The sequence below is a fragment of the Vanellus vanellus genome (assembly GCF_965231255.1).
Source record: "Vanellus vanellus genome assembly, chromosome: 4".
Taxonomy (NCBI): Eukaryota; Metazoa; Chordata; class Aves; order Charadriiformes; family Charadriidae; genus Vanellus; species Vanellus vanellus.
The window spans coordinates 49733251-49757147 of record NC_138909.1 but is presented as its reverse complement, the minus strand read 5'-3'; the positions used below and the strand labels follow the sequence as shown (position 1 = coordinate 49757147).

The window sequence follows — 23897 nt, the reverse complement described above, 5'->3', positions numbered from 1 at the left end:
GGTGACACGGCATTTAAAATGGAAATACAAAGCTGTTACTGATTCTTCAGGGTGTTGTTTGGATCACAAATCTAGCTTCACTCTAACATTTCTTCTGCACGTTACTTTGAGTGAATGAAGCAGAAAATAGCCTTGTGGTAGCAATTGATTTTGCATATTGCACCTTTTCTGTGTTTCTTAAACTAAAAATCAGCATCACAAGGAGAAAAATCCACTAGACAATGTATGTCTGACAACCAGCTGCATGTTTAATGGACTCATTTTCCACTCAGAACTGGGTGACAAAAAAATCCAAACCAAAACAAAGCCCCAAAAACCCCAATAGCAAAAGAGATCTGGAATCAAAAGCCTTTCACATTCTCCTTTTAAATCTGTCAGAGAAATGGTTACAGACATGGCTGGGAACACTGTAGTGCCCTTATTTATCTTACGAGTTTATGTATTTTCCTAGAAGTAGAAACCTCGGTAGTAGGCATCATTAATATTAGGAAGAAGCTACACATTTTGGTGAAATTCCAATAGTATTCTGTAAGCTACTGACCCTTATTTGTGATATATTCCAGAAGAGATTACAGACTTTTAAATTACCATCACTGCAATGACTGCTGTATGTGTAAGATGATTAAAAACTGACACCTAGCTACTGCCCAAAAAATTCAGAAGACAGGCTTTTTCTTGCTTCCAGATCGTAACGAAAACTTTGCTTAAAAAAACCCCAACAATCATAGTATAGTACAAAATAGTTAAGTGAGTCTACAAACAGAATCAACTTCTTAAAGCTAAGCAAAACCTTTATCAATATCCCAAGACAGACTCATCCCAAAGTAGCTCCTCTTCTCTTTTGCCATCTGGCTTCTTTTTATCCTTTTCATGCTTTTTGTTCTCTTTCTCAGCGGAGTTTTCTTTAAGTCTTTTGTCTTTATAAGGTCTTGACTTCTTTTCATTTACCAGATCTATCTCAAATTTAATTCTCTTTTGCTTCTCATTTTCTTTTCCAAAATCTGCACCATCACATTTTTTCTTTCTTTTCTGCTTTGTGGCTTCTTTCTTGTACTTCAGCTCTTCACTGATGTATTTCTCCATCTCAAAATGCTTTATCTGGAATTTCTCTTCTTTTCTGTAGGAGCTGGTAGAAGATTCAGCAAGGATAGGTTTGTAGCAGTGTTTAGATTCTGCAACCGATAGGCTGAAGCTCTTATCTCTAATGGCAGACACCTCAAATGCTTGCTCTTCTTTACAGTATCCCTTGATATAGTGATAATTAGGTGTCTTTTCTAGTGCTTGCTCAGAAGCTGATGGCCAGCTCGGTGTTCTGTTTTCCCCAGTATTTGTAGGTGACTGGGTTTCTGAGAAAAGGCTGGAATGCTGGCCTGGTTCACACTTAAAGTTTGAAGATCTAACCTCACCAAGGTCACTTTTTCCTTCAATGTTTTTGTCTTGAAACTCTTCCTCTTCTGCTTTTCCTAAATACCTTCCTGGCTTTGGACCTCTGGCTTTCTGAACTTTAATGTAATCCGTTAATTCACCTTGAACGGAGTTGTGTGTTTTCTTTGATTTCTTCTTGAGATTGACAAGCACTGTTTCTCTGCATAAATTGGATAGAAAGCCTTAGTTATTAATACTCAACAATTTGCTTAACATCTGTTAAGTTAAAAAAAAAAAAAGTCTTATTCCCAGAAATAGAAAGTTAGAAAAAAAATCATGTCCCAGGTGTGTTGTTGTGTGTAACTACATGGACCCTGTTACACATGATCATTACCTGTAAAGCTAAAGTTACAGGGAACAGATTCTATTCTTTGTGAAAACTGAAAATCTGGAATAACTTAGTGAAGATCAAATGACTTTCTTGTGACGTAGGCGCTGCAAGAATAAGCTGTGTTTAAAATGACTGCATAAATTTTTAAAACTACTTTTTAAAAAGAAAATTTGAGATTCTGTCTTATTAACTAAACTCCAATTAGCTGCAGTAAGAAGCAACCATATTATATACTGACTGTCACACAATAAAGTTACTAATTTCTTTACGAGATTCATTCTATTGAACAGCTGCAGTACAGTAATTTCAGGCAAACTGTGTGACTCCACAACAGAAACAAAACAGAACAGAAACAACCAACCTAGATTGCTAAAAACCCCAAACAAGATAAATGTGCTCCTGAGGCAAAACTACCTATTAATTTATATTCTACTCTCCCTTTCCCAGGCTGGAAGAGAAAATGGTTAGATGACCAAGATATCCCCTATGGGAAGGGCAGCTCTGAAGACCTGTCCCTTAAATGTATCTTGTTCTGCCTTAATTCACCAGATTTATACATTTATTTTGTTAAACTATAGATAGGCCTGTAGCAGTTCCCTACACTCCTGTTTTTGGGGACTCCAATTCTGTCAACTAAACAAACATTTAAAATCATGTAAGTTCTACGTCAGTCTCTTGTGGTTATATTATTATTGCGCCTTCACTTAAAATATGTCTTATCAAAATGTTTAACACGTAAGCAATTTTGATATTTAGCCTAGTTGCACAGCAACCTCTAAAAAGTACACCTTAAATCACCACAATATCCATTCTGCAATTAACACAGTCTACAAGCCCTCTTCTGAGTAAAAGAGAAAGTACAAGAGCTACCATCTATCCCATAAATGACCTTATGCCAAACATAAGATGCATGTTGATGAATCTTGAAAGCAACACAATTGATGGAGACTTGGCACTTTTGGGGATTAAGGTCTTCTTCACCGTGTCAGTAGGAATCATAGAATGATAGAATCTTAGAATGGTTTAGGTTGGAAGGGACCTTGAAGATCATCGAGTTTCAACTCCTTGCCATGGGCAGGGACACCTCCCACTAGACCAGGCTGCTCAAAGCCCCATCCAGCCTGGCCTTGAACACTTCCAGGAATGGAGCTTCCACAAGGTTGCTTCTCTGGGCAACCTGTTCCAGTGCCTTACTACCCTCAAAGTGAAAAATTTCTTCCTAATATCTAATCTAAATCTACCTTCTTCCAGTTTAAAGCCATTCCCCCTCGTCCTGTCTTTAAGTTCAGACCACTTCCTTCTAGACTGAGCACTGAAGATGCTGTACCAAAAGAGGTGCTGCTATTCCCAGACAGCACAATAAATGGGAAAACCATACAGTTCTCAGGACTTTTCCCCTGTGGGTTGTCATTGAAGATGCAACTGTGGGAACTCTAAGACTGAATTTCAGTCACAAATATGATCTTTAAAATGGACAGTGCCCCTTTAAACCAGTAAACCAAACAGCAAAAAAAAAACCCCAAACAAAACTAAAAACTCCATGAAAGTCACTTAACAGCAGACAACAGGGCTAATGAAAAAGTGTGAAAGTACAAACTACAGAGGAATAGTAACAAAAGACTTATTGACTTACTTAATCCGATGCTTATTTCCTTGCATGTGGGACTGGTATGTTTCTATAGATGTAAGTATGACGTTACATACGGAGCACATGTAATAACCAACCCCAATAGCTGCAAAGAAGGAACCTGTAGGTTAGAGAGGCTACAGATGAAAGGCAAAACTCAAAGTACATCACAATCCCATCCCATGCAAGAGTCCTAACATAATGCTCCCATAAACAATGTTTATGGACAGATGTAAAGTCTCTGCTGCAATTTTACACTAGAGTAATACTTATGAAGGGAGCTGGTGAGGTGTACAGGTGCAGTGTAACCATGGTTTAAACATTAACAAAGAGTACTTCTGATGACTGAAGTGATCCAAGATAATTCCAGTAAACTGTTGTCAAGTGCTGATGAGAACATACTGTACTGAAAATTAAATGCTATTGTAAATACCTGACCCAAAATAAGGACCAACAGATACCAATCCAGTCAGACCAGATTTAACTAAAATAAGATCAGTTTAAACATTACCTGGTCCAATATTCATGCATTGTTGGTTCAATCCTGTGAAGATGCTGAGGGAATTGTCAATACAGTACATTATGAACATAGTACACAGAGCGTCAGGCAAATATAAGGTAAGGTCAGATGAGGAAAGCCCTTGTGTTTTGTAGGTTGTCATTTTCTCCTCTCCTACCACGCTATGTCATCCATAGACCTAAGTATTCTGAAACCAGCGAGTAACCTTTTTCCCCATGCAAACCCAAGAGCTTCATCCATTAGCAAAACACAGCATTAATTCAAATGGTCTATTGCTTTGCATCAAACAGTAATATTGTTCAAATTTGTTCCTTGACTTAATGAGAGATGTTTGATAGTAACAATGACTTCTGACTATCAGGCAGGATTTTTAATTCCTTACTAAAGAAAGGATTGACAGTTCTGTTGCACAGGACCGGACAAGGCCCTCTCAAAATTAATAAAAGCTGCACAGCAACAGGGCCTTGGCTTTGGACATAGTGCTTGAGCTGGACACAGTCCTGATGGGAGGCTAGAGAACAATGACTTTAGGAAATAAATTTCCTTATGTGGGAAGATTGAAATAATTACAACAGTTTCATGAATAAAAGATTAAGAGAAGACATGACATCAGTTTTCAATTATTTAAAGAATGCAACAAAAAGGAAACAAATGATGCAATTCTTGTGTCTGTTTCTTATTCTGTGCACAGTGAAGAAATACATTGTGGTCAGAGAGAGCTGAGTCCAGTGTCAGTAGAAGTTTTTAAGATCAAGAAGGTAAAGATCAAGAAGTCCTGGGAGATGTTCCTTATGAAGGTTGTGGAGCTTCCAGCACAGAAAGTTTTTAAGAACAAGGTGGATGGATATCTTAAGAATGACATAGGTACAACTGATCCTGGCCTTGGATTTAGGGGACTGGGCTATTTTCTGTGATCCCTTGAATTTGACTGCAGAACTTGGTGAGGACTGGATTTGGGTCTCCAAGTCAATAAAAAATATTTTCCAACCTACAGCTGCCAGAGGCAGAACTTCATCAGTTCATAGACCAAACATAAAAGAAGAAATGAACTTGTTCTGTAACACAGGAGATGAATATCATTTCAGAGCAGCTCCTTGAACAAACCAGAACTGAGCACTTGAGCTACACTCAGAGATTGTAACACTTGCTCATGTTCTGCTTACCAGTTGTGCCGGATTCTGCAGGGACAGCTTTGTCTCCCAGCTTCTCCAGTATCTTTTTCCGTGCTTCATTTCTTCTGTGTTTCTTACCAACATAATGCTGCTGGGCCGTAAGTCGATTATTGAAGGGAGCACAGCAGAGCTTGCAGTACTTGTCTGGATCATTTAACTTCAACTTTGTGTTGGAGGATGATGAAGATTCTTCAGCTTTTGAAGGCAGCAAGGGCTTCTCGGCCAATGGCTTCTGTAAAGCTGAAGACATGGAAGTAGAGGATAAATCCGCTGACAGCACAGCTAATGAAAAGCCAATTTCATGAAGCAAAACAGGTGACTGCAGAACTACAGACCTGCTGGGTGCTGAACTACTTGCAAGAGACTATAAAATACCTTAGTCCTTGCAAGGCTATGAAAATACAGACTGATAAGGAAGACAGAATTGGAATACTCAGATACCCTACCATTAGATACCTACAAAACAGCTATGTTTGATGGCTGGTCACTCTAAGGTCCTTATGCAGTCTAAAAAGAGAGATTTACGCTGCAGAGGGTGATTCAGAGCACATACGCTATGCTCCATGTTTAAATACAGTTCAGCAACTTGTACAGGACGAACACTAGTTAAGTGTTTCTCGTGGACTAATTGTTTTTTAATTTCTTATCGTATTAATTTATCAGAGGAACATCTCGTTGGGACTGCAGTGAATTCTCAGAACAACCATAAACACCTTTCATTAATAAAAAATCAGAAATATTTGCCTTTAGTTTCGGTCAATGAAAGATAAGGAATTTGAAAGCAAGGTTCCATGGCTTCAGAGTTGCACAGGGTAGTATTTTTGTTTACTCACCTAGGGAGTCACCACATGATGGCTCCACAACTTTGGCAGAATAGAAAGGCATAGACATGGCAAGAGTAGGAAGATACTTCTCTATATTTGTTTCAGGGAGTGACAGAAAACACATGTAAAGCAAACTATTTAGTTCCTACCGGAAACAGGCTGTGTGCTCTGTGCTGGCATGCGGGCTTGGTCTCCTGATAATTGCTTCAACTTTTTAGCATGGATCTTTCCCAAGTAGTGAGACAAAGCAACAACTGGGGAAGTAAAAATCACGTTGCAGAGACTGCAGTACTTGTTTTTGTCCACTACTCCACTCCCATCCATCTGCAACCAGGCAAGGGCAAGCTCAGTTACTAGCATTCACTGAAGTATACAAGGAAACATTTTATTTGGCGATGAAGAGGAATAGTCACCTGAAAATCGATACAATCGGTTTTCTTCTGTTTGCCGTGCTCCTGCCTCTCATCTTTCTCACCATGCATTTGGACATAAAGACGAACTTTCTGAGCATGTTTTTTGCCCTGGAAAGAGACTAGAATTATTCCTGTTTCAGTAACAAGGACCCAAGCAGTGATATATCCAGTGACTGGGACTTCATTCATCAAAAACCGCTTTCAACACTTGCCAAATTGTATTTGTATAAAGTAGAGCCACAAGTGGACAAATGCCAGCTCATGTAACAATACTATATTTTAATCAATAATATAGTACTTAGCATTACTCATAATATTTTGCCTCAAGCACTCCTCAGAGTCATCTACTCTCAACTCTTTGGGGAACCAAAAATCCTGACATGTTGCCTTACAAACAGGGATGCTAAAATAGGCAAGGAAAGGAACACAGCCATGCCACTGAGCAAGTCTGCTGTGCTTGGGGGACTTGACATCCAGGCCACTCCATGCCATGACACAGAATAATGACAGGCAGCACAACTTAACTTATCTTCCTAAATAAGAAGTCTAGTCTCTCCATACAGTCAGTGGAGAGAAACAGGTTTCCCTGGGAGCTGAGTTAAAGTATCTCAAGCTTGGAGATAGTCTACAGAGATTTCTTACCTTTCTACTAGTGATACAATAATCCAGTTAACTAAAATTGGGTGTTAACATATACTTCCCTCAGATGCAATTATTTTTCAATTCTTAGATGCTCTCTGAACCCATAACCTCCAAACTCGTGCACTTGTAATGTACTTACCCACGTGCCACACTATACACGTGGGTATCACACTAGACAGTGGTAACCTTCAAAGCAAAACAAGAAACTTGTCTTCTCTACCTGATGCTTTTCAGACGTCTTTTAAGGATTCTGAGGTGCACTGCAGGATATTATGACAATATTATCAAAGAGAGAGAGGACCTATCATACCTGGCTAGACAATACAAGCACAACTGAGAATAAAGAGTCAGTTATTTCCATCAATTCATTTTGTAATGGTGAAGTCAGGTACCTTTACAATTACGTCTATTATCCTCAACTGGATTTTGATCCGAGAAACAGAAAATCAAATTGAGGGTCTGAACTCCGTGAAGTTCTGACAGTAAAACTGCTGCCTAAGTTAAATCAAAGTAAGGAAACACAACACCTTGCAAGACCTGAGTCTTAATAACGTGAATAGCAAGAAAGACTCCTGATAGCAAGTAACATTTTAAACTTTAACTTTTGCAAGAAGAAAGAAAAAGACAGAAATGTCTGCGCCTGCAAACCTGCACATCCTCAAGATCAAGTTTCAAAATAAAGCATGCTTTCCCATGTCTACAACAATATCACAAGGCACACAGTTGTTCCAAGAAATGCCTGCAGCATGATTCATAGAACCTGCCTCAAGCAGACACTGGTACACAGAGCATCACGTGTGTATCGCTGGGTGAAGCACCAGAGGTATGACCTTGATGCTCTATAGCTAGCACTGCCCCATGGTATATGTATGTTCTGGCTCACATAGTGCAGATCTGCTTCAATTCCATATACAGCAGGGCCTGAACTTGCTCAGTTCCTTCTAAAATCATGCTGCAATATGCAGGTGATTGCCCTTCACTATACTGAACCCACAACTTTCACATTCAAGTCTGGTTCATGTCTAAGCCTAGCATAAGCCTTGGGAAGCACACTACAGAAAGTTGTAAGTGGCCTTTTATAACACTACGTAGAAACTCCAAACAAACAAACCAAAGTCTCAGTGCTTGCTAGGAGAAATCCTCCCTTCCAGCCTACCTTATAGTGTGACACCCTTTGAGACTCAAACTGCAGCACTGCACCGCAGACCTTACAGAAACTGTCGGTGAAAAGGTCTTTCCTTGTTGCCTCATCTAAAATGTTATCTAAATGGAAAGAGCAAAAGACAAAAATCAGCCAGTAGTGAGGACAAGATATATTTGCATGTCTTTGCTTAAATAAAATATCAACTACTTGAATATTCACACACAGCACAAGATGAAGGAAGTGATGTTCATCCACTGAATCACACTGTGCTGCACTGTGGCTTCAAAGCAATGCTGTAAAACCATCTAAACCTTCCTACTTACAGGAGTATTGCTCTCATAGACTCATAAAGTATTACTATAAGAGCACCTAGACTTTAAAAACAAAGAAGACAGAGACTCTTCATTGGATTTTCAGTCATTTCAAGTAAGGCACAATGTCACAAATACTTGATTAATGGCCTAAAAAGAAGAATTTTAACTGGACTTGGTCACACAGTTAGTTAAATAAGGGAATACTCCTTAAAGAAGAGGTTTAAAGAAAGTCTGGAAATAGCTCAGTAGATGAGAAAAGCTTCTGAGACCTCCTGGCCTAGGAAGGTTGTACCTCTGCCCAACATGCCAATTTCACTGATTTAGTCATGTGGGGAAAAACTGCTCCAATGGCTTGTTTTGGTTTTCTTTACCCTGTTCCCAGTTAACTCATGGCCTGTACCCACTTTAATTCATACTAAAATTGGCCCAGGCTTGAAGCTATTTCTGAATAATTGCACGTGCAGGCACATTGGATCTGAGGGGGGACACTAATAAGCACCTAAAAGTAGTGCCAACATCATGTCAATTAAGAGAATTAAAAACACTCTTCAAACGAGCATAGCTGTGCTGGCAAAACCCTCACAAAGATAAAGCTACATCACCACCCCAGTTCTTTCTCCTCTTAATACACTTTAATTCATTAGGGAAACCAGTTTAACTCATGTTGCTTGAAACAGTTCTCTGGTACAGATTATGCTTTCAGGGAGCAAGTTTACCCATTCTACTCTACCACCAGATTTTTTTCTAAGCTGACAAACTCTAAGACTATCTGTTTCTTTTTCATCCCCAGTGGGTCTCATGTCAGTTCCAATTAAGCTAGAACTTTATTTTTTGGCATACCCTGCTCTTAAATATAAGCTCAAGTTAAACCAGTTTAAAGCAAAAATAAAGGAAGTCACTTAATTACACAGTTCAATTAAATTGTGCTCTTCAAATTAAGCTGAGGTTAAAGGGAAAATATTGGGGAGAGTATCGTGATGCCTTAACTAAGCTTACTCTCTCTAAGTTTACCCAACAGTCCAACCTGGAAGCCTCCTGTGGAGCAGCTGGCTTTCTGTGCTTTGCTCACAGCCTGGAGAGATCACTGGGAAGGAAAGCATCACTAAGGCTCAGTGCCAAAAGGCATCTAGAAACCCATAAAGGCAATCAGCCTTTACCCTTATTTCTAAGGACTGTTCTCTTGGCCCCTTACCAAAGAAAAGTCAAGTCCAAGGGATCATAAAAAACCAGAATGAAATACTGTGTAACGCGTCCTGTAACTCTAAATGACGGTACTGAGCTGGGGGATGATCAGTTCACAAATGACTAAGGAAGGACTAAAGTCTACCCAGTCCCTTGTGTTCGCCCTGGACAACACATGACTGCCCTCTTCGCACAAGTAAAAAGCCCCTTAAAGACAGAGCATAAATTTCAGTACAAGCTGTATGACATATATTTTCACCAAGCCAGTATCACCCCAGGAATGTGGCTCCAGCGAAAGCAAGGAATGCCAAACTGCTTTGACAAGCCAACATTAACACCTGCGACCAGCTGAAAATCTATCAGCAGCAATATGGGCACTGACAAAACCTGAGGAATGGCAGATGCAGAGATCTTTCTTTGACTGTGTGCACGTTTAATCGTACTTTGCCTTCCCAAAGCAGCATTCCTTTCCTGAATTGTTTAACTTACAGATCTTAATTAAAGCCGGCTCTGATGAGGGTTTTGGCTGAGATTGCAACAACGACTGGGTGTCAAAATGCCGCTGTCTGGCATGGCTTACCATCAGTCCCTGATATAAGAATTAATTTTGTAATAAAGACTTTATTTTCATGAGGTACAATGGCCAGATGACTAGTCCTTTAAAGCTTTGTTATTCTGTAGTCTAAGTCATCCAGAAATCTTCAATATTCTACAGCTATTGATTTGCATAGCTTAGCCTCACAATAAATGACTTGAATCCACACAAGAAAATCTAATAACTTGGTTCTGGGCATTAGCTGAAAGCCCATCATGCACCTGCAGAAAAAGCCACTTACAGAGGAAAACTACACCAGTTTGCCCAAGTGTATTGAACTGTAAAAACATAGCTACCTAGAGAAAGAGAAATGGAACAATATTCTCTATTAAAAAAAAAAAAAGAAAAAGCAAATTGCAATGCAACTAGGCACAAATCTATGAAATAGTACTGGACAGTATTCACTATATTGCAATTTGCATAACCTCTCACTGGAAAACAGATCTTTGTTTCAAAGACAGACTTCTTTATATTAGTTAAGAACAGTATTCTATGCATGTTTGCCTTGACTTAGCAGTGAACTGCACAGCCTTCTTGGCAGACAAAACCCAACCAAGTACATGCTACAAAAAAACCCTAAAGAACACCGCAATATAAAATTAAAAATTGGTTTTTAATTCACCTTCTTCTTGGCTGACGACTGCAATGAGAAGATTGGATTAGAGGGACTAGAAGTCTGGCTGTCCAAGTAACTCCTATTGTGCCTCTTCGAGCCATCCTGAACACTGCTGTGTCCTTGTCCTCAATGGCAATTTGCAGTAACTGATGAACTGCACTAATATATATTCTAGGGACAGTTTTAAATACTGCTCTTCATTGTTATCTTCAGTATCGTAAAAAGGTTGACTGGACTTACTCTTTTTCTTCTTTGTAAACTTTCTGATTTTTTCTTCTTTGTAAACTTATCACATCATCTTAGTTCTCTTTTCTCTTTATAGTATTGTGTTTTCTACTTCTCATTTAGTCTTTCCAATTTTCACCTAACACTGTTGTCCCTCTGTTTTGGCTCTATTGGCACAGCTGAGTCAGCAGTGATGAACGCAGAGCTACAATAATCTCAGTGAAGTCTCCTACCTCAGTCTAACACTGGTAGCACTGTAAGCCCAAGAATTGGTTTCCCCCGAGAGAGAGATCTACTAAAATAAAGACAGAGTTCACAACATTGCCTTGACTTTTGAACCTTACAGAGCTACTCTAGTCAGTCTTTCTGATGACCATCAACCCCTATTGCATGAAACAGGCAGGGCTCCCAAACAATAACTTGGCTGGGGAATGCAAACCATGAGCATGGCAACATAACCTGCTTTAATGCAGCTCTCGGCATTCACCTGCTGTTATATCAGCAACAACAGCATGGGAGTTCAATTCCAGCTTTGTCAGTATGATACAGAGAAGCACAGCACAACCCTGTCTGCTTTCCTTAGACCAAACAAGGACAGAACATCCTCATCCACAAAAAGAATACAGCAGCTGCTACCAAGTTGGTCAGAAGCACAGCTACCTAACACTTCTGAAAATGCTGAGTAGCCACTTTTAAAAACCCTGTTCTGCTAATTTCAGCCTCAAACCACATGAAAACCCATATATATATCAACACAGGCTTTTTATTTTCTGTATAGTTAGCAATTTTTTAGGCAAATATATATGCCTTGGATGACATATTTCAATGTGGCCTTCTGGTGAACTGCATGGAGTCAAATTCAGGAATAAACTGATGTGTCTCTTACTTAAATCCCAACTGGGCAGTAAGTTGTAAATGGTCTTCAGTCCAGTCTGTGCAACTGCAGACTCCTTCCCAATGGCAACCATGCACATCAACAGCTCTCTTTGCTATATGACACGTCTCTGCTCACTTCCAGAGAAGGGTCATGAACAAGTCTGCCCTTTCTCCTTTTAACTATGCCTCAAGACCATTTGTGACACACAAAAATGACAGAGCACGGGGAGATCTATGCTACTGCTGCCTGTGTGCAACCACTTCTATAAATATTAAGCTGAACTTGAGATCTTCAGCTTTCAGATTCACAAGACATCTTTCCTGGCAACTAAGAAAATATTTTTAAAAAAATAGCTTACCTTACAGTTTGCAACCACACTATCCGAAACTTTTCAGTGAATGAATCAAAAGCAGTAGCCTTGCAGAACTGCCATACTGACCTTGTCATTTTTATGTCTCCAAAATATTTAAATAAATGTACTGGTATCATGAATTTGGTGCAACGGTTCTGATCATTAAGAAATGGTTCACTGATCATCTACTGTTTGTCACAAAGGGACTGCTCCTTAATAAAAGGATATGGATAAAACTGTTCTAAAAATTTAAGACATGAGATTATTTTTTTTAAATAAAAGATACAAACATTCACACCACATAATGAAGCCAACCAGGAACTTTCAGTGTAGCTTTTCCTTTATTTTTAGGCTATTCCCTAAAAAACTGTTTATGTTTGTCAACAGCCCATACTTTGGAGGAAAAAACAGGTCTCTGGACTATCTGGACTGGAGACATTAATCCAGTCAACAGCTCCTATTTACTAATGACCCAATGGCAATATTTTCTCTTGTGATTCTTAGTAGGTCTTATTTTCTGTCCTTGACACAGTTTTCTCAGCTATATTATGAAACCTATGGTACCTTGTACTGCCACAGACATGCTGTGAGATCTCATGTTTTGTGAAGTCCACTGACATCCTAAGAAAAAACATACTATAGCAACAGCAAATATTAACAGCAGTTTAGATATCTAAAAGGACACACAAAGTGAAGCAGCACACATAAGGAGTTTCTGGCAATGAAAGAATGAATCTGATCCTACTGAAATGCTAGGAAGAGCTTTGCAAGTGACTTTAACACAGCCAATTAACCTCAGATACTCATAAGGTCCCATTAAAGGAAGGGCAAAGATCTTTCAAACATTTAACTCAATATTCATGGGAAGCGTGGAGCACTGTAACAATTCCCTCTGGCTTCTGGACTCAGAAATCCCACCAACCAGACTGGTACCCCTCTTCAGCAATGGTGCTGTTTTCACCGTCACCTCACAACAATGAGATTGCAAGGACTGGGCCCAGGGAGCATAGCTTCTGAAAGCACAGGTGATCCACACTTTGCTGGTGCTTACAGATGTTAACATTGGGTAAGGCTGTCACTAAAAGATGCAGGGTCTCATATGGTAGATATTAAAATTATTAGCTTTGGGGCTTCAGTAGTCTTGAGGGTGCCCTGTTTACATGAAGGCACAGGGCTGAAAACAAGAGTGCGGTTCTTGACTTTTAAGTGTCTAGAAGCACCAAAAAGGATTAGAACCCATTTCTAGTGGGTATAATACAAGTATCAAAAAAAAAAGAGCTTCTGCTCCCATTCAAGGTGACAACAGCAAAAGGATGCACAGAAATGGAAAAGAGCCAGAATGACAATGGACAATTACAGAAACACGAGGCTGCATGTATTAACCATGTGTACTTATAGACTTATTTCAAGCAAACATAATTACCAGCTCACCACCACACCATCTGCCTCACCTGTACCATTTGCTTTTGCATTACCCTTCCTAAGCTCTTGAGATATACCTCTTTTCAGAGGGAAGTGAGCTGAGAAATGTACCTGTCAAAGCTAATTGATTAGATAGAACAGGAAATGAGCATTCAAGTACCACCCAGGCATAAAGGGAAAAATCCATTCAATACGATAGGTAACATCTTCCTGTTTCATCACGGTTCAGTTATATGCCCAGAAAGAAAATGTGACAGTCTAGACTTCCATGAATGTACTACTTATAAGCTGTCCTTAAAAAAGCAAATATTCACACATACAGAGAATATTATTGTTGTTAGATTGTCAAGGCTGAAGAAAGCAGATCGAAGAGACAACTGCTACCCTTACTGATGACCCAGAATTAGCATAGCCCCAAAGGGAAAACTAGAAAAACAGGTGAAGTTTTCCATTTTATTTTCAAACAAAGGAATAACGTATTTTTGATTCTTTCAACTACTAATTCTCAGCAGTCACTATAATATTACTTGTGATTACTTCAGCTCTTATTATGATTCAAGAGCTTAAAATCTAGGACACACAATAGGAGCCAAAATGATTTTTTTAATCAATCAAAATGCCTATAAAATGCAAAAAAAAACCCCAAAGCATACACACACAGAAGTCAATCTGTATTCCTTCTCAGTTTTGCAACACTATTAATTTATAGTAGTCTCCCAAGATACTTGGGCATTTTAATAAAGGGCTGCTTTACAATCAGATTCAAATTCCAGATATGCTGAACAGGCTACGGAGCCCTAACAGAGAAGGAAGACGAGGGTGGGAGGAGGTAAGAGAGGACAAGGCTGGAAAGATAGCTTATGCCTCTGCACAGAGAAATGGGACAAGGTGGGTTCATTTGAGATGCTAAAGACTGGTTATATTTTCACACTGAAAAAGTTTGATAAACTCACCTGAAACAAGACAGCACTATTGCTGTCTGTCTTCAGGCACTGTATGCTAATGAAATACAGGTGCAACTTCTCATGTAGCAAAAATGCTGGCTGCCTTCTTGTGCTTTATTATTCAAGCTTACCAGGAGTACCAGCCTGATTCAGTACTAGATCCTTTTCCAGGCACCCTGGTAGTTACTTTAATTAGATAGTACCTCCACAAAATATCAGAACAGCCATCCCCTTCCTGGGCTTCCAAGTGTCTGCCATGCCAAGAGCTCCTGATGCCAGATACAGACTGGAAAGCTGCCTTCCTATTCAGCCTGCAGAATTAATAAGTGATCACTGACTGCAATATCATGCCACCTTGCCCTAAACAATGCTTTGGTTCTCCCTGCCCATTTAGTCCTTGTCCTCCTTACCGATACAGCCAAAGAATGCTTCTTACTGATGATAAATTCAAATTTATCTGGGTGTTAAATACCTCATCTCATGCATATCAAGAGTCAATCTGTATTCCTTCTCAGTTTTGCAACCCTATTAATTTATAGTAGTCATCCAAGATACTTGGGCATTTTAATAAAGGGCTGCTTTACCATCAGATTCAAATTCCAGATGGATGCACCAGCTCTGGTCATGTTTCAAATGAATGCTAAGACTGCTTGCTATTCCACTACTAATTCCCCAACCGCCCAAGTTGCTGTTTCAGTAGTGTGGATTTACAAAAATATGTAATTATTGATAATTCTGGATGCCTGTGTTAAAATCACATTGCAGGACTGCAATAAAAACAGTTCACTCAAGACCTAAGGATGAGATCAAGAAAGTGAATGTCAAATATTCAGATATCTATGGAAAGGAAGACTTAACTGTTAATGTCATTCAGTTGCACCCAAAAGTGACTTAAAGCAAATCAAACCCCAAACTGTTCAGTGTGAGGGTTTGATTGGGAGACCCTGCGTCTACTCTCAGCTCTGCTGCCTACTTGTTAAACTTGGTCAATATCCTTAAACATATATTCTCAAATGTAGGTACAATTGTATCTAGGCATTTAAGCTTGAAAACTCTGGTTTTCATTTCTGTGCATCTCCAATTCCTGCAACAATACCATGGGAGAAATTAGCTACCCACTCCAAAGGGATGTGTTAAAACTAATTCTTACGAACCTAACTGTTCCTCACTTTGATGGGTCCTTTCAATATTACCCTAAACAACAGAATTGGCATGAACAGCGTCACGTTAAATTACTGTTTTCAGTTAGGGTATGAACAATCTTGATTTAAGTTCCTTGGTTTTCTTAGAAAACAAGTGTTTCAAACCAAGCGCTTTTGTGAGTGACTCCCAATGCCAGCATCTTGCTATTTAAGTATGAAATAAGTAGAAAGTATCAGAGAAGGACACAATTCCTCATTCCCACCTAAGCTGTATTTTACAAGCTACCTTTTGAAAAGCACTCAGTGAGCTACTGCCAATAAAACACACCTCCACTAAAACTTCTCATTGTGGCAGGGGTGTTGGAACTAGATGATCTTTAGGGTCCCTTCCAACTCCAACCATTCTATGATTCTACGGTGGCTGCTCCACACTTGCTTAAGAGGGAATGTTCCTCCTTCTAATGGTGCTGTGGCATCAAGAGACTGCAAGTCCTCCCAGGTCCTGGTCAATGTCAGTAACAGCAGCTCAACTTTGCAGGGATCAGAGTACACTGGAACTTTGAGCCTGGTGAGCTACAGCTGTAGCCAGGTACATATGGCCAGCCCTGAGCACACATAGCAAAGACAGGTCAACTCAGCCTAGGAGGAGTTATGATCTTCACATTCCAGATGGCAAACATATACCTGATACAGAAGAGGCAAAAAGCTGTGTAATTAATTCACAGTCAGTAGTTAAAGATAATAATACGGTTCCACAGGGGAAAAAAATGATCACGTTTTCAGATGTTTGCAAAGACTAGAGAAGAAAACCAAAGGGCAAAACAATCATGTCTTCTACTCCTCTTCGAAGAAATACAGTCAGTGTATGCGCTACATTACTGTTTCCTCTCAGTCAATGTTCTGTTTCAGTTGCCCTTGGAGTTCTGCTTCGTAATTTTATTTTTTATGATGAAGCTTGAGATTGAGGAGATGTAACCTAATAATTTGATTCAAGTCTAATGTTTTAATGAATTGGTTTCACTGTTACAAGTCCTCCATCATTAAGACAAGCTATGAATCACTGAAGATTCATTAATTACCAAAAACCACTCAAACTTTACAAAGACTGGTACAAGGAAAGTTTCCTGAATGCATCCACTTTCACTCTCATAAAAACGACTTCCCATTCTTATCTCCAATGCGACTTCATAAAAATGGCTGAATAAATAGAAAAATCTGTTATTAAAGCAAAAGTAGATCATAACGATAAATGTATGCTTAAAACCCAGAATACTTTTTATTGGTATAATTTTCTGATTTACATCTTCTGAGAGAGTTCAGGAGACACGGAAGCTAACTACTTCATATGAAGTGAAATTAAAAGCAGTCTGACATAATAGTGAATAACATAGGTGAAGACAGAGAACATGCAGCATCACCTGAATATACAGGTGATATCCAATATACTTACATTCTTTCCCATTCATTTAGCATTTATAAAAATACTTCTCTAGAGATGTGTTTTATACAATTATTTTTTTAATGGAGAGAATAAACACAGCCTAAATCAACAGAGAATGAGGAGCAATCCACAGGCAATAAAGAACACATTTTTAAAACGAGATCAACTTGAATGTTTTAATGTTCAAACACTGAAATATGGGTATAAAGGCAATGGAAACTGCAGGTGCTCAGCATCTCTCTTAACAAGAAAACTGAAGCAAATCAAATAAATTAAAAAAAAAATCAAAATAACAGAGGTGGATTTTGGAAATCTGGAACCAAATAGGTTTCCTAATAATAATAAATCAGAGTCTTAGTGTCTGCATTGAAAGATAATGAGATAATGATTTGCTTACTGTTTCTCAATGCTCAGTTACAGTCTTAGAAGCACACACAGAGTTTTTTTTAATTATATTTTTAAATCTTCAGTGGAACAGCAATTCAGTTAAGGCATTAAAACACTGATGTGAGAAGGCTCAGGGACATTTTAACATTATTGTACTTGTGTATTTTACTACTTGAGAGTTCGAGAATGTCTTTTCTACTTTAAACATTTGCTATCTCTTTCTTACTTTTACGAGGTTAATTGTAGAGGAATCTTTGTGGCATGCCATGTAGGAAAGGCAGGGAAAAAAGTCTGTCCTCAGGGCAGTATAAATGTGGTAGGAAAAATACTAACATTAATTAAAATATCAGAGACCAGGTAATTTTAAAAAGCCAGTTCAGCCCAGGATTTTCTACCACTTGATTAAAAAGGAAATGCTCCCAGCTTTAGTCTATTATTAATTTTTCTTTCCCAATTCTTGAGGGTAGAGAAGACAGAAAGCAGAATAATGTAGTAAAGAAAAAGTCTAGGCTAGACAAATCCCTTAAGGCAAAGGTATAAAGTTTCAAGTTCAAGGTATTAAACTCACAAAATGACACAGCCAAATTCTGCCCTCAAACACAAACAGCAAACATAGCATTTTAATGAGAAATAGATGGATCTATGTGAATCAAGTTCAAAACCTGCAAGTCCTCAAGAGCAAATATTGACACACATATTTTCTTATTTTCACATGGCTGTCTCCAAGGCACATCCACACAAGCAATGGGGTTAGGACATCTTACCAGGCTACCACCTGTCAGCCTCACAGTGATTGAGAGTGCATGCTGAAGCCTGTCCCAGCTGCAAAGTAAAACAGGTTAATTTACATCATGTGCACTGCATTAATTTGCTTTACTCTGCAAGCAAGAAAGGCAGGAGCCTGCATGCAGTCAGTTATCTCATCTCAGCTGACTGGCTGTAACTTCACATGATGTGCAAACTCTATTGCTTGTAGTCAGGCAATCATATTCCTACTCTGTAACAGGATGAAAGATGAACAAAAGCTTGAATGCTTAGAGCATCAGCTGTCTGAAACTGCAGGCAACAGCACCACTGAAATCCACTGTCACTTTTGGTTGTGGTACAGCAGAAAAGCATGATCACTGTACAGTAGGAGTCAGAAAGCAATCTTAGAAATAAACTCAGATATCCACAGATACCCAGCATAGAAAGGGCAGGCAAAGATAACAAACTTTAAAACCCTTATCAAACACACTGAACTGCAGTATTACAGCACTGTATTCCTATACTAGGAAGGGAGGCTGAGAAAGACAGATTTCGATTTCTGCAGTTAGGTGAAAGATGTTTCTCCAAGGAAAACAACACTGTAGTACCACTAGATTTTCATTTTCTCAGCGAGTTTAGTCCCTGAATATCCTTTTGAATGATTTTGTTTTGGTCTGAAAGCTCAGGTGCTTGTAAAAAAATGAAATGCCAAACTGGACTCTGTTGTTTGGAAATGAATGTTGTTAATGCCAGCACTGCATGTTTCCATAAACTAGTTTCATCACACAAATGATAAGATTTTTCCCCACAGAATACTATAACAAGTTAACTTACAAGCATTTATATGCATCTTTGAATACTACATGTTATCGCAGATTTGGCTAAGACACATGGCTAGGCCCATACACACGCACAAGGCCTTTGAAGTGTACAACTACACTACCAAAACAGGGATTAAACCCAGCATTGCCCAAGCCTCAAATGCACAAACTAAACCAAAGCAGTGCTAAAAGCCTTCATGGCCAGCTGGATCTGTGATCTGCCTTGACACACAACAGAAGCAGCTTGCAATTGATGTGAAACGTAATGCTCCCCCTTTTGCCCAGGGTGAGCAAGTAATGAGACACCTTTGCCTGCTCTCTTAGTGCTCTGAACTCAGCCAGGACACAGAAAATATTTTAAAGCATTAAGACTGAAGCACAATATATCAAACACTACTAATAAAATTAAGGTGTCTCCTTCTTGCAACACAGTTCCTTGATTCTCTTAATTTTTTCCCTGTTGGTCGAAGTCCTCTTGTTTCCACTACTCTGTCTCTGCTGAACATGACACTGACCTCTGCTCCCCACATTCTATCACACCCATGAGAGTTGGACTGGCCTGTCACAGCTGAAGCAGACAGGAATTAGGTATTCTGCTTTTACCAGCAAAATCACTTTTACTGCAATAAATTGCTCAGGATTTCAGGAAACAAGTATTTGATTTTTTTTTTTTTTATTTCTGTGAGCATAGTTTGATCCAGCTGTGCTTTACTTCTTGAAATACACTGTGAAAATGTGAATAGGGTGCAATTGAAGGCTGATATGCTGTTAGTTTCCTTGCCAGGCATTAAGTTATTTCCTTAGGATAACAGACCCTTTTTCCTTTCCACTCTGTCCTGGTTTAACCCTCCTTGGGTCTTAGGAACACATAAGAAATACACTTCTCAATCCCTGCTTTGCAAACTCTCTGAGGCAAGTTAAGACAAGTTACTTAGCCTTCTGCCCAGTTCTATTCTGACATATAAATGCTCTCATACAGTTGTATAGTAGTTTGTGCAATGTTATTTCTCAGCCTACTTTCAATGTTATTTAAGAGAGGCTTGTGGAACGCTGGATGAGAAACATATATCAATTGGTACTTGACTTTTTTTTCCCCTCCAGTAAGTGAAGAAGATGTCATAGAATCACAGAATCATTGAATTGTTGAGGTTGGAAGGGACCTTTAAGATCATCAAGTCCAACCGTTAACCTACCACTGCCAAAACCACCACTAAACCATGTCCCTCAGCACCACGTCTACCTGTCTTTTAAATACCTCCAGGGATGGCGACTCCACCATTTCCCTGGACAGCCTGTTCCAATGCTTGACAACCCATTCCATAGAACTTTTTCCTAATATCCAATCTAAACCTCCCCTGGCACAACTTGAACCCGTTTCCTGTCATCCTATCACTTGTCACTAGGGAGAAGAGGTCAGCCCCCACCTCTCTACAACCTCCTTTCAGGTAGTTGTAGAGAGTGATAAGGTCTCCTGAGCCTTCTTTTCTCCAGGCTAAACAAACCCAGTTCCTCAGTTGCTCCTCATAAGACTTGTGCTCTAGACCCCTCACCAGCTTCGTTGCCCTTCTCTGGACACGGTCCAGCACCTCAATCTTTCTTGTAGTGAGGGGCCCAAAACTGAACACAGGACTCAAGGTGTGGCCTCACCAGTGCCGAGTACAGGGGGAAAATCTCTTTCCTAGTCCTGCTCACCACACCATTCCTGATACAAGCCAGGATGCTGTTGGCCTTCTTGGCCACCTGGGCACACTGCCGGCTCATATTCAGCCAGCTGTCAACCAACACCCCCACATCCTTCTTCGCCTGGCAGCTTTCCAGCCACTCTTCCCCAAGCCTGTATCATTGCATGGGGTTGTTATAACCTAAGTGCACAACCCGGCACTTGGCCTTGTTGAACCTGATACCATTGGCCTCAGCCCACCAAGCCAGCCTGTCCAGATCCCTCTTTAGAGCCTTCCTACCCTCAAGCAGGTCAACACGTCTGCCTAACTTAGTATCATCTGCAAACTTACTGAGGGTGTACTCAATCCCCTCGTCCAAGTCATTGATAAGAAAATTAAAGAGAACTGGCCCCAGTACCGAGCCCTGGGGAACACCACTTGTGACCGGCCGCCAACTGGATTTAACTCCGTTCATCACCACTCTCTGGGCATGGCCATCCAGCCAGTTTTTTACCCAGCAAAGAGTACATCCATCCAAACCACGAGCAGTCAGTTTCTCCAGGAGAATGCTGTGGGAAACAGGGTCAAAGGCTTTACTGAAGTCCAAGTAAACAACATCCACAGCTTTTCCCTCATCCACTAAGCGGGTCACCTTGTCATAGAAGGAGATCAGGTTTGTCAAGCAGGACCTGCCTTTCATGAACCCAGGCTGACTGGGCCTGATCTCCTGGTTGTTCTGCATGTGCCATGTAATGGCATTCAGGATGATCTGCTCCATAACTTTCCCAGGCACTGAGGTCAGACTGACAGGTCTGTAGTTTCCCAGACCCTCCTTCCAGCCCTTCTTGTGGATGGGCATCACATTTGCTAGCCTCCAGTCAACTGGGACCTCCACGGTTAGCCAGGACTGCTGATAAATAATGTGGAATACAAAAGGAGGGAGACAGGAGAATTAGTCATTTATAACATGAGAGTGCTATATACCGAGTCTTGAAAAAGGATGCATGATTGTAACTACAGATTATCTACATTCTTAAAGGCACTGAGGGCTCTTATCTTGTTGACACTGAGTCGAAAGACACCCTTAGGCTAAAACAAGCAAAAAACCCAGAGGGGCGTGTGTGCGTGTGTGAAGAAATTAGCAAGAACTGTTGCCACAGAATGTTTCCAAAGCCAAAAGTTACTGCTATTGTTTTTTATTTAAGAAAAGGATACCCTCCTTCCTCAACAGGCTATCAAAACAGAAATTACCTATAAAATCCAGTTCCACAGCTGTTCGGCACATGTATAAACTGACAAGCACAACCAGCAATCCTTACTGTGTCTGGGTCATGACATAACCTGTACCAGCTGTGCACTAAAAATAAGGGTATGAGCTACCTCTGAACACTGAGAATTTAAGAAATGCAACCTTCAGTCCCTTAAAATCCCTTGAAATTCCCTGGAGGTCAAAGTACTTTTAAACTTAAAGGCCTTGTTACTAATGTACCAAAGCACATTTTGGAGTTCAGGAACTTGACAACTCAGTTCAAGAAATAGATGTGAAAAATGGAATTTAAACCTAAACGAAGCAAGACCACATTCCTAACTTTCCTCAAGTATATTCCTTTGAAGACCATAGATACTTGTGTTGCTTCTTTCCTCCTTAAAATAGCTGGCAGCTTTTTAAACAGATTCATTCCACCAGAGTTATTTCTGTTCTAGAGTACTACTAAATTTAACCGACAATGGGGAAGTCTGTTGTTAATGGATGTTTTACATATTTAACAAAAGCCCATGTTTATTGCTAAGTGTGTGGTCTTTTTTTTTTAGCTTGATTTTCATTATACAACTGCATAGTCAAATGCTTATAAGCCACTGACCAAAGCCTTTCAACATGCAAATATTTTATACCCATTATGAATGACTTGGCCTTTCAACATGCAAGTATTTTATACCCATTATGAAAGAGTTGGCATTTCTGGAAGCTCAACGCTGCTTTTTTTTCCTTTTTTTTTTTTGTTTTTTGGGGTGCTATTTACAAGATTTCAGGAGTGATTAACTGGGAAGGAGAGGGCATGGGAAGTTCCCATCACTTCTCAGCCACAACCTTATGGTTCAACTCCAGGGCTCTACATCACAGGTCTGATGTATGAAGGTAACCTGGTTGTCATCTTACTGTCCCATAAGCATGAGATTAGTTTATGAAGCTACAGCAAGACCCCTCTGCACCAAAAAATTAAATGTAAGATTACCTTTCACAAGCCACATATCAAGCAGTTCACGAATTTCTGGGCATCAAAAGCCCATTGCTTTTCAATATTGGCACCACGAGAGCATACTTTATTTCACACAGGGAGCCGCTCTACCACGTCTCTTCCGTGTTCTGACAGGCCTGTCACCACCTTCCCCCGCCAGGCCCCAGCCACGGCCCGGGCCCGGCCCGGGCACCACTCACCTTCGCGGCAGAGGGCGGCGAGGGGGGACCGAGGGGCTGCTTTCCCGCCCCGCTCCGCTGCCATAGCCCCAGCGCTGCCGGCAGGGAGCCGTCGCCGCCGCCCTTGAAGCCCCTTAAGGGCACCGCGCCGCCGGCGGGGCCTTCAGGGCCGCGGCACCTTAACGGGCCCCGGCCGTCGCCTCTCCCGTGAGGAGCTCTTCCTGCGGGCCGGCTTCACCTCACCGCCGCCTCGGGTCCGCTGTAACCCCCGGCCTGGTCCCACCAGTCCCCGGCCCGCCCTCACCGGCTGCTCTGCGCCCGGCCCGCCATCACCCTGCCCGGCCAGCCCCTGGCCTCCCCCTCAGGGTCCCGCAGCCCTCCGAACTGACTAGGGGCTACTTATAATTGCCGAGGGAGTACTAGGAACTGCCTCGTAACTGCCCAATAACTACTGGTAACTACCAGTATTAGCCTAGTATCTGCCTCGCAACCACTACTAACTGCCTCAGAACCACTAGTGCCTAATAACTGCCCAGTAACTACTAGTAAGAGCCGAGTAACTGCTCATTAACTACTATTAAGAGTCTAGTAACATTATAATAACTGCCTGGTAACCACTGGTTACAGCTTAGTGCCTGCCTAGTAACTACTAGTAAC

General features: G+C 40.5%; 1 protein-coding gene across 1 annotated transcript; it reads right to left on the bottom strand.

Annotated features, from left to right (window-relative positions):
* Positions 1–795: 795 nt before the first annotated feature.
* KRCC1 (lysine rich coiled-coil 1) lies at positions 796–23325 on the bottom strand (the record flags this gene model as incomplete). The annotated part of the gene is made up of 7 exons (XM_082483085.1): positions 796–1585; positions 3390–3489; positions 5067–5315; positions 6049–6223; positions 6313–6420; positions 8111–8217; positions 23262–23325. 7 exons carry the CDS (start codon positions 23323–23325, stop codon positions 796–798), a joined length of 1593 nt encoding a protein of 530 aa, XP_082339211.1.
* Between the last annotated feature and the right edge of the window lie 572 nt (positions 23326–23897).